The sequence below is a fragment of the Panulirus ornatus genome, chromosome 71 (assembly GCF_036320965.1).
Source record: "Panulirus ornatus isolate Po-2019 chromosome 71, ASM3632096v1, whole genome shotgun sequence".
In the NCBI taxonomy this organism is placed as follows: Eukaryota; Metazoa; Arthropoda; class Malacostraca; order Decapoda; family Palinuridae; genus Panulirus; species Panulirus ornatus.
In genome coordinates, this window is record NC_092294.1 from 7,930,331 (window position 1) to 7,942,830 (window position 12,500).

The 12,500-nt window shown below is 49.3% G+C and overlaps 1 protein-coding gene across 1 annotated transcript in view; it reads right to left on the reverse strand.

Annotated features, from left to right (window-relative positions):
• The window catches only part of FoxP (forkhead box P), a 712,908-nt gene that overhangs the window by 285,936 nt on the left and 414,472 nt on the right, over positions 1-12,500 (reverse strand). The window contains exon 4 of the mRNA XM_071660484.1: positions 6,628-6,900. Coding sequence (XP_071516585.1) covers positions 6,628-6,900 — 273 coding nt within the window. The remainder of the gene's footprint in view (positions 1-6,627; positions 6,901-12,500) is intronic.

Here is a 12,500-nt window from a genome sequence, read left to right on the forward strand (position 1 = left end):
GAGAGAGCAGAAGAGGGTGTTTTGAAATGGTTTGGGCACATGGAGAGAATGAGTGAGGAAAGATTGACCAAGAGGATATATGTGTCGGAGGTGAAGGGAACGAGGAGAAGAGGGAGACCAAATTGGAGGTGGAAAGATGGAGTGAAAAGGATTTTGTGTGATCGGGGCCTGAACATGCAGGAGGGTGAAAGGAGGGCAAGGAATAGAGTGAATTGGAGCGATGTGGTATACAGGGGTTGACGTGCTGTCAGTGGATTGAATCAGGGCATGTGGAGCGTCCGGGGTGGGCCGTGGAGGGCTGTGTGGGTATGTATATTTGCGTGTGTGGACGTGTGTATGTACATGTGTATGGGGGGGGGTTGGGCCATTTCTTTCGTCTGTTTCCTTGCGCTACCTCGCAAACGCGGGAGACAGCGACAAAGTATAAAAAAAAAAAAAAAAAAAAAAAAAAAAAAAAAATATATATATATATATATATATATATATATATATATATTTTTTTTTTTTTTTTTTCATACTATTCGCCATCTCCCGCGTTAGCAAGGTAGCGTTAAGACCAGAGGACTGAGCCTTTTAGGGAATATCCTCACTTGGCCCCCTCCTCTGTTCCTTCATTAGGAAAACTAAAAAAGAGAGGGGAGGATTTCCAGTCCCCCGCTCCCTTCCCTTTTAGTCGCCTTCTACGACACACAGAAAATACGTGGGAAGCATTCTTTCTCCCCTATCCCCAGGGATAATATATATATATATATATATATATATATATATATATATATATATATATATATATATATATATATATATCCCTGGGGATAGGGGAGAAAGAATGCTTCCCACGTATTTTCTGTGTGTCGTAGAAGGCGACTAAAAGGGAAGGGAGCGGGGGGCTGGAAACCCTCTCCTCCAGTATTCACTCTTCCAAAAGAAGGAACAGAGAAGGGGGCCAAGTGAGAATTTTCAATCTTAGGCTCATTCCTCTGTTCTTAACGCTACCTAGCTAACGCGGGAACTGGCGAATATGTACGAAAAAAAATGTGTGTGTGTGTGTGTGTGTGTGTGTGTGTGTGTGTGTGTGTGTGTGTGTGTGTGCGCGTGTGTGTGTGTCACTTCCTCTATGAAAAAGGTTATAGTTAGAAACAAAGTCCAAAGGAAAAAAAAAAAAATGAAAACATGCAATGGTTGACTGTTGGAGTCCCAGAAAAAAAGAAAAAAAAAATGCAGAATGATCTTTAAACAGTCACCCTGTTATGCACACCTGCTTCAGACACAGGTGAAAAATATCTGCATTAAGATCTGCCTGCATAACCCGTGTCATTCTAGATCCCCGCTGGCCGCTCTCTTTCTTCTGTCCCGCCCACGTTTTACACAGATGTCTATCTGCAGAGCCGCGCCCTATCGACTGTGTAACTGAGGCAAACATCTCTCAATCTATAAATCAAACCGTAAAAAAAGGCGGAGGCAAAAAAAAAAAAAAAAAAAGAAAGAGGAAAAAAAAGGAAGGGAAAAAAACATATATAGGGCTGGTATGTGCATAGCATAGGAGAACTCAACGAGAAAATATGATGAAAGCAAGTGATGAATGTTGACTGGTCAAGATGGCTTTGTTTGTTGCAAACTGACATGGCGTGTCTTGTGATGGTGTGGGGTGAGGGGCACATAGCAGGGGGGTGTACAGAACACACAGCGTACAGTGGGTACAGTAGATCGATACAGGAGAGGTACAGATGCATCTGTATGTGAAGAGCACATAGCAGTTGGGTAGAGTAAAGAACACACAGCGTACAGTGGGTACAGTAGATCGATACAGGAGAGGTACAGATGCATCTGTATGTGAAGAGCACATAGCAGTTGGGTAGAGTAAAGAACACACAGCGTACAGTGGGTACAGTAGATCGATACAGGAGAGGTACAGATGCATCTGTATGTGAAGAGCACATAGCAGTTGGGTAGAGTAAAGAACACACAGCGTACAGTGGGTACAGGAGATCGATACAGGAGAGGTACAGATGCATCTGTATGTGAAGGGCACATAGCATTTGGGTAGAGTAAAGAACACACAGCGTACAGTAGGTACAGTAGATCGATACAGGGTTACAGGAAGGCCCATGGTAATACTGGTGAAGGCCACAGAGCATGGAGGTATGGTAGAGGGGAGAGGCCAGCACACAGGACGTACAGTGGGTACAGTACATCGATACAGGAAGGGTAACGGCTGGACCTCTGGGTGAATGTAACGTAGCAGGGAGGTAGAGGCGAACACAGCGTGTACAGTACAATGATACGGGAGGGTGACAGGTGGGCCCGTGGTAGTTCTGGTGAAGGTCACAGAGCAGAGGGGTATGGGAGAGGCAAGCACAGGGCCGACGGTGGGGGAATCGCCACAGGAAGCAACAAGCGGCAATACCGAGTGTGAGTCGTGGTGTGTGTGGGGCAAGCTGGCCGCTGCTCACCACACTCCACACGAGACTCGCCTTGGTCCCGTCAGTCATATGGACTAATGCCACTCTTGAGGGCGTCCAGCCTTCACCATGACGGTACAACCTGGTACGCCACTGACCTCTGACCTGATTCTCTGAGGGTCACAGGTTAGCCCATTCTACTCAAGGGTAGTAACGTCGTGTTGAAGGGTCAAAAAATATGTGTCTCACCACAAACGTCAGTCACTTGTTTCTTTAATCAGTTGGAGGAGGAGCCAGGCACCAGTGACCGGTCCCCGCAACACACAGCTCGACAATGACTGTTGAATACGTCAGTCGACAGTGAAGCTATGCCTACTGGAGAGAGAGAGAGAGAGAGAGAGAGAGAGAGAGAGAGAGAGAGAGAGAGAGAGAGAGAGAGAGAGAGACACACACAATTTTGTAACAGCACGACCCTAGGATCATTACCGCCAAGTTTGTTACAGATGGGTCCTGTAATGAAAAAATTAAATGTGAAAAGTAAAGCTAGTAAAGACGGACGCCGAATGATGAGCTTATAATAATAATAATAATAATAATAATAATAATAATAATAATAATAATAATAACAATAATAATGATTTTTTTTTTTTTTTTTTTTTTTTTTTTATACTTTGTCGCTGTCTCCCGCGTTTGCGAGGTAGCGCAAGGAAACAGACGAAAGAAATGCCCCCCCCCCCCATACACATGTACATACACACGTCCACACACGCAAATATACATACCTACACAGCTTTCCATGGTTTACCCCAGACGCTTCACATGCCTTGCTTCAATCCACTGACAGCACGTCAACCCCTGTATACCACATGACTCCAATTCACTCTATTTCTTGCCCTCCTTTCACCCTCCTGCATGTTCAGGCCCCGATCACACAAAATCTTTTTCACTCCATCTTTCCACCTCCAATTTGGTCTCCCTCTTCTCCTCGTTCCCTCCACCTCCGACACATATATCCTCTTGGTCAATCTCTCCTCACTCATTCTCTCCATGTGCCCAAACCATTTCAAAACACCCTCTTCTGCTCTCTCAACCACGCTCTTTTTATTTCCACACATCTCTCTTACCCTTACGTTACTTACTCGCTCAAACCACCTCACACCACACATTGTCCTCAAACATCTCATTTCCAGCACATCCATCCTCCTGCGCACATCTCTATCCATAGCCCACGCCTCGCAACCATACAGCATTGTTGGTACCACTATTCCCTCAAACATACCCATTTTTGCTTTCCGAGATAATGTTCTCGACTTCCACACATTTTTCAAGGCTCCCAAAATTTTCGCCCCCTCCCCCACCCTATGATCCACTTCCGCTTCCATGGTTCCATCCGCTGACAGATCCACTCCCAGATATCTAAAACACTTCACAACAATAATAATAATAATAATACAAAACAATAATAATAATAATAATAATAATGATAATAATAATAATAATAATAATAATAATAATAGTTTTCGCGTGTGTATGTAATAATCTGCTCTATTACATATAATTGGACAAACACATTTTCTTTCTTTTCTGTCTTAATCAGGTCAGAGGAGGTGATTACATAGTTCAGATCAACGTCGTTCAAAAGACCCACTGTTAAGGGGATCTTCTGTGCGGTCACAAATAAGGTGAGGAAAGGCAACGGGTTCAAGTAAGGTTCCTCCTTACGAAAGCGCTCGCTCATCCTACTACAGCCACTGCTCTTCGGGGACTCCTTCTGGTATGACCGGGGCAGGAAGACGCCCTTCACACCACACAGTCGTGGGGCCTGAAGCTAGTAGCGTGGCCCCAGTCTCTTAACCTTGAACATGTGTCTTGTGTGTGTGTATACGTTGCATTTAAGCCACATGAGTCAGAACTAGTTTCTACTGCTGTCAGGTTATAAAGGTTAGGTTAGGTTAGGTTAGGTTAGGTTAGGTTAGGTTAGGATAGGATAGGATAGGATAGGATAGGATAGGATAGGACAGGTTAGGTTAGGATAGGATAGGATAGGATAGGATAGGATAGGATAGGATAGGACAGGTTAGGTTAGGTTAGGATAGGATAGGATAGGATAGGTTAGGTTAGGTTTGGTTTGGTTAGGTTAGGTTGTTAGTTTTGGTTAGGTGATGTTTGGATAGGATAGGTGAGGTTAGGTTAGGTTAGGATAGGATCGATAGGTTAGGTTAGGTTATTTCTCTCTAACAAGGCAGTTCTCGAAACCAATTCTGACGAATTTCGGGTTTTAACTGCAACATATACACCCATCCTAGCTTGTAGCCAGGTACCCCATTCGCCGGCCAGCCCTGAAGGTGAAGGATGAACACCTGGGCTGGCTGTGAGTCAACTGCCCTGCCTCAGGCCTCAAACCCGATCGGGCCCGTGTGTGATTACCATACGTGTGTTGCTCATTTCGCCTTGACTTTTAAAACCTGTTATGTACGTACAATATCTTTACTTTTACATATGTATGCACAAACACACACACACACCAGCTTACGCCAGGTACCCTTGTGTGTGTGTGTGTGTGTGTGTGTGTGTGTGTGTGTGTGTGTGTGTGTGTGTGTGCGTGTGCAGGCCTGACCCAACCTTTTTTCACCTACAGAGGCGCATGATGACCTCTTCCCCACCGCAGTTATTTCGACCCGGGACCTGTAACTTGTAGAGTGGCAATGACCTGTCTCCCTAGTGTTGTTACCTGACCTGGTAACCTTTCTGAGGGAGCATGACTCATGAACCGGGTGGTCAGGCAACACACACACACACACCTGTTGGCGAGGGAGCATGACCAACTCATGAGAGAGCATGACTAATGTAGTGTGGGGGCCTGGCTGGCTGGCTGGTGAGGCAACATTGCCCCCCCGACAGAACATGACCCCCAGTGAGTACCGCCTGACGATGAGGTAACTCGTACTCACTGATTCACTCACCTTGGGATGCTTGGAGAACTTACTCACCTGCTGGTGGAGCGTGGGGTCACGCACCTGCTGGTGGAGCGTAGGGGGTCACGCACCTGCTGGTGGAGCGTAGGGGTCACTCACCTGCTGGTGGAGCGTGGGGTCACGCATCTGCTAGTGGAGCGTGGGGTCACGCATCTGCTGGTGGAGCATGGCTAACCCACCTGCTGGTGGAGCATGGCTCACTCACCGGCTGGTGGAGCATGGGTCACGCATCTGCTGGTGGAGCATGGCTAACCCACCTGCTAGTGGAGCATGGCTCACTCACCTGCTGGTGGAGCATGGCTCACTCACCTGCTGGTGGAGCATGGCTAACCCACCTGCTGGTGGAGCATGGCTAGCCCACCTTCTGGTAGAGCATGGCTAACCCACCTGCTGGTGGAGCATGGCTAACCCACTGCTGGTGGAGCATGGCTAACCCACCTGGTGGAGCATGGCTAGCCCACCTGCTTGTGGACCATGGCTAACCCACCTGCTGGTGGAGCATGGTTAGCCCACCTGCTGGTGGAGCATGACTAACCCACCTGCTGGTGGAGCATGGCTAACCCACTGCTGGTGGAGCATGGCTAACCCACCTACTGATGGAGCATGGCTAGCCCACCTGCTGGTGGAGCATGACTAACCCACCTGCTGGTGGAGCATGGCTAGCCCACCTGCTGGTGGAGCATGGCTAGCCCACCTGCTGATGGAGCATGGCTAGCCCACCTGCTGGTGGAGCATGGCTAACCCACCTGCTGGTAGAGCATGGCTAACCCACCTGCTGATGGAGCATTGCTAGCCCACCTGCTGGTGGAGCATGGCTAGCCCACCTGCTAATGGAGCATGGCTAACCCACCTACTGGTGGAGCATGGCTAACCCACCTGCTGATGGAGCATGGCTAACCCACCTGCTGGTGGAGCATGGCTAACCCACCTGCTGGTGGAGCATGGCTAACCCACCTGCTGGTGGAGCATGGCTAGCCCACCTGCTGGTGGAGCATGGCTAACCCACCTGCTGGTGGAGCATGGCTAGCCCACCTGCTGGTGGAGCATGGCTAGCCCACCTGCTGATGGAGCATGGCTAGCCCACCTGCTGGTGGAGCATGGCTAGCCCACCTGGTGGAGCATGGCTAGCCCACCTGCTGGTGGAGCATGGATAACCCACCTGCTGGTGGAGCATGACTAGCCCACCCGCTGGTGGAGCATGACTAGCCCGGAGCATGACTAACCTATCAACAGGTGGAACATGGGTCGCTCACCTGCTGGTGGAGCATGACGCTCTGGTGGTGCATGAGGGACTGGATCTGCGCTGGGTTGATGAGCTGCTGGTGCAGGAGGTGGGACATCTGCTGGAGCGCCGGGGCCATGATGAGGTTGTGCAGCCCCTGGCCGGAGGCGGGCGGCCCGATGGGCGTGCTGGGGGCGTGGAGGTGCGGGGAGAGCCGCCCGGCAGGAGTGTCGCGCCCTTCCAAGGCTCGGGCAGCCCCTATTTCTGGACTAGCACCACCCTCGCTCACCTTCCTCGTCGGCCCCTGCAAGAGAGAAAACAAAAACTGGAACTCAGTGTCTGCTGGTGGACGAGAGAGTTGACAATATCATTCTTTTTACATTACGTCTGTGACCTTAAGTGACATCTGGGCCATGAAAATGGTCAACCAGAGATATCGAATTAACAATGAATCAACAAGAATGTTACACACACACACACACACACACGCAAACGACAACCACCAGACCTTACGTCATGGTAGGGTGACGTTACACTTGGGTTATGCTGATGATGCGCTCGTCAACGTCTACCTTACGTCTACCTTACGACGACGGTGTGTGGTGTTCCCCAGCTGTGTACATCTAGACCCTGAATCTCACTCCCTCTTGTCAACCACCACCTTGCTAGAACCCCTTAATGCTTCTCCAAGACATACAGTCCCCTTACAACATGGCCATCTCAAATCCTCGGTCATTTTATTCCTCCCTCAAAACCCTTCAACTATTCCCCCTCCTTCGAGCACCTCAAGCTCACTTCACCTACGCCTGCTTTCGGCCACACTTTCGAGTCTCTTTCCCCTATTTCTCACGCCCCCGCCGCGTCTTTCCTACGTCAGGAGCACCTACGGGAGGGCGCCGGTCGCCTCTGCATATTTTCCTATTACCGGAAGTTATCCCGGCGCGTCATGCCCAAGCCTGACCCCGCGTGAGTTACTGGCGTGTTTACCTCCTTAACCTGACGCACCGACTATGTTCTCCCTCCGTCCGTCCGGCCCGCCACCACCTGGCGAGGGGGGGAGGCAGGCCAGGTGGTGGCGATGAGGCAGGGGGAGCCAGGTGGTGATGGTGGGGAAAGGGGAGCCAGGTGGTGATGGTAGGATGTGGGGGAGGCAGGTGGTGATGGTGGGACAAGGGGAGCCAGGTGGTGGCGGTGAGGCAGGGGGAGCCAGGTGGTGATGGTGGGGAAAGGGGAGCCAGGTGGTGATGGTAGGATGAGGGGGAGCCAGGTGGTGATGGTAGGATGGGGGGAGCCAGGTCGTGATGGTAGGATGGGGGTGAGGCAGGTGGTGATGGTAGGATGAGGGGGAGCCAGGTGGTGATGGTGGGACTTGAGGAGCCAGGTGGTGATGGGAGGCCAGGGGGGCAGCCATGTGCTGCTCACACTGGGGGAAACAGGCGACACTTGGGCTGGGGGAGCCAGGTGATGATGGGGGAAGGAGGGGATAACATATATCATATAGGAAATGAGGAACTGGAGGGCTGGGGGAGCCGGGTAATGTTGAGGCAGTGGGAGGCAAGTTAGGAGCCACTGGGAAGCCAAGATCTAACCACGAAAAGATAAGTCAAACAGAATAAAGATAAAAAAAAAACTCATATAACAACAAACTTTTGAAGAAATAGGGAAATATCATCAACATTCATACATACAGACATACACACATATCCTACACCACAAATATCAACCAGCAATAATCAACATTGGGATTAATATAAATCTGTAATCCAGTATAACAATCCGGTAATCAAAGTCTACTTCACTGAGTGACCATAGGCGAGTGGAGACCATTATACAAATCAAGTCTTAAAAGTTGATTTTACCTTTTTTTTTGCGATACATTATTTACTCTCGTGAAAGAAGAGCTGTTTCTAGGAGACTGTTTCTGTGGGCACAACGCGTTCGTATTTACGTATAAAATCACAGCTGTGTATTCTCATCGCTGGCATGGTCTCAAAAAAGAATTCCTCGACCACCCAACAATTTCCACGCCATCGAAATGTCTATAGTACAATTGTAAAGTTCTTTTCCCAATCCCATCAAAGAATTTAGATCACTTTGCGTCAAATTGCCTGGCCAGTTCGACAAGGGGAGTCCAATGTTGAACTTTGGGCTCAAGACCGCCGGTGTTGCCATCTAGCGGAGCTCTCCCTCATAACTCACTGTATCGGGACCAGACATGGGGGTCGGGCCTTCTCATGTGTAGTAACGGACCCCTAAATTACGACGGACCAGCCCCAAGCCTTCTACACAGACCCATGCCTGACCTTTTAAATAAACTCTGATGTTATCTGGCAACAAATGGTATGGTCAGCAATTGGTTAGGGCCCATTAGTGACCCTTGTCAAGACCACGCCAAGTGGTCAATTACGGCACGCCAGGTGACAGCCAATAACGAGCTTCGTTGCATTTACGGAGGGGCCCAGGCGGGATCAGTTATGCACGCTGATTCGCCGAACACAATCACGTCGACTCCAGGTGATGCCCAATAACGAGGCGTCTTGCATTCTCTTGTGTAGCGGGATGCCTCTCTCCTGCACGCTGATTGGCTGCGTCAGCGTCTTCTTTGGTGACTTGACCAATAAAGAAGAGAGTGAATGATCTGAGACCCGTGTCTGGCCGGTTGGGGGCTCTGAGGCGTCCTCGTTTTCTTTTCCCCGCATGCATGGGGCTACGTAGGTCTTTCTTATTTACTTATTCTTTTAGGCCATACAGTAATACAATACCTTCCGGAAATACAATAATACAACTGTTATAACTTTTAAGTTAGTTCTCAAAATGGCTATATGTCTTTGGCTTCAATGTAGGAAGTCCTATCGTTGGCTACCCGAAGTGACTTCGAGTATGGCTTGGTGGGGGGGACTCACAGTTCGCCTGATCATCACTCGCCTCGCCCAATTAGGCGAGTTTTACGGCAACAGGACATCCAGTTCTAACTCGGGCCCCGGAGGTCTTCAGGGCAGCTTCTAATGCGATTCTAGATAAATGCCCGTCATAGCTAACCATAACCACACACACTAACTCGATATTGGAGCTCTCGCCAGAGAGGGTCGGGAGGAGGTAAGCGAAAACATGGAATGATAATTGTGCAAAATATCATCACGCTGAAATTCTCATCTCACACCCATCCACAGTAACACCTCTGCTCCGACCCCTCAAGGGTTAGGTCAAAGGTCAGGGTTGCATTATCGTGCTCAAGGGTCGTACTGAAGTGCACAAGGATCGTACCGTCGTGCTCAAGTGTCGTGCCACAGTTCACAGATCGTACCGTCGTGCTCAAGTGTCGTGCCACAGTTCACAGAGATCGTACCGTCGTGCTCAAGTGTCGCGCCACAGTTCACAGAGATCGTACCGTCGTGCTCAAGTGTCGTGCCACAGGCCACAGAGATCGTACTGTCGTACCACAGTTCACAGAGATCGTACCGTCGTGCTCAAGTGTCGCGCCACAGTTCACAGAGATCGTACCGTCGTGCTCAAGTGTCGTGCCACAGTTCACAGAGATCGTACCGTCGTGCTCAAGTGTCGCGCCACAGTTCACAGAGATCGTACCGTCGTGCTCAAGTGTCGTGCCACAGTTTCCTATCTGCTAATTGAGCACCGTACCTTATCTGGGACCCATGGTGACTTTTCCATGCACGCAAACGCTGCCCCATTAGATCTGGCTCATCGCTAACACCATTACGTTTGCTTCACGTCACCAATAGATCTGCCTCGCGTCACCCCAGACCAATATATCTTCCTCACGTTAGCCGCACCAACAGATCTCCCTCATCCGCCCCCGCATCAATAAATCTACCTCACATCAGCTGCACCAGTGTACATCTGCCTCACCCACACACCCCTCCCGCCACCACCAACTGATCTGCCTCACTCACGTCAGCTGTGTGGCCCCCGTGTCGCCAGTCCTTCCCGAACGTATTTACACTTAAGTGGTGTAAAATATCTGAGGGAGGCGCACTGTTTACATCATCGCCGCTGTAAACACTGCCGCAAGGATTTACAATGGAGCAGTTTTTCCATTGATTCTGGCGTTGATCCAGGGCGGGAGGAGTTAGCATTTTGTCACCCACTCCTTAAAGATGCAACTCCGCGGCTCCACTCTGCCCCCGTGGAATGACCCGGGAATGATGGCGGAATGGGAATGGTCTCATAGCAGGCGGGGTACCATGACGGCCTTGCCAAGCCATATAGAGGCCCCCCTCTGGGTACTTCCAGGGTCTAAGAAAGCCTCCTGGATGCTGTATTCTGGAAGACGCTCCCTCCTGGAAAAAGGAAAGGGTACTGGGGACTGTCTCCCCCTACTCCTTTTTCCAGTTCTCTGTTCGTTTAGATAAGGTTTTGATATTTTCATTCCAGGAGGCGCTACTTAACAACCAAGCTGTGAAACGCCCTCCTACCTTGAACACTCGCCTCAACAAACACCTGGGAGCTCTCATATATATATATATATATATATATATATATATATATATATATATATATATATATATATATATATATATATACACACAGCCTCGTGGTTATATGCATATACTAGGTCACGTGCACCACTGTGACCTCTTGCAATATAGATATTTACTTCTTTATTTATCACACTTGATAGCCGTTTCCCGCGTCAGCTACGTAGCGCCAGATAACAGACGGGGAACAACCCATCCACTTATATATATATATATATATATATATATATATATATATATATATATATATATATATATATATATATAAACACATATACATATCTACAACATATACATATATACACATGTACATATTCATACTCGCTTGCCTTCATCAACTCCCAGCGCCACCCCGCTCCACAGGGAACAGCATCGCTACCTTCCACTTTCGCGAGGCAGCGCCAGGAAATACAATAATCGCACAGAGGGAAGTTATATTTCCCTCCAGTACAGCCAAACGTCCGACAACAAAAAATGCAACAAAAAAAAAACAGAAAATCATGACAAATCTAAGGACCTCCGTGGTGTAGCGGTCAGCGATGCCGACCATAGGTTCGAATCATGGTCGCGGCAGTTGGTCCACAGTCAACACAGCTGTTCATCCTCTTCTAAGGGGTTGAACGATAAAACGAGAGTACCTGGCATAGGCCTGAGGGTAATACAAATGGTCACCGTCAAATATTTCTGAAGTGCTACTTTACGCAGCGTGTCAAAAGCCTTTGCATGGGATCCGAACCCTCCACCACCACCAACATCCCTGAGACCCTGCCTCACCTCTGGGATGGATAGCACCTCGCGATACATATGAAAAAAAAAAGTAAACTAAGAGATAATGAAGACAGAACAAGCCACTCCACCTGAGCACTTACCTTCTCCCGAAAAATACACCCGGGTGTGGCGGCAACCCGACAATCCTAGGGTTAAAAATCACAGGGATAAGAATGATATTGAAAAACAAGGCAGGCATCGGTGCCAGCAAGTGGCCCTGTACTGGGAATACCACAGGTGCCCTCCCTCTGGCACTCCTAATTACCCTGTGAATATTTGACACGCCAGGGAGATCCCCCTTTGAAACCCTTACTCTCCCTAGACCTAAGGGCGCCTTCGCTCCGTGGCGGATCGACTGCCAGCCAGCCAGCCCTTATATCACGGGGGTATAAGACTGGACGTGGCATAAACCCCTCTCAAAAGGGCCTCGATGGGTTACTGACTATTGTCACCCCAAGCGTCCCGAGGCCAACTGCAAGAACGACGATCCCGCGACCTTCCCGACGACAATCGCCGTTAATGGCGGACGAGCCTGGGAGTGAATGAAATGTCAAGTCGATGTCAATACTTCTGGGCGTCGTTTTAACAGTCACTACTGCCGACGCTGGGAGAGGTCGACGCCATGGCCGAGCGATTAACC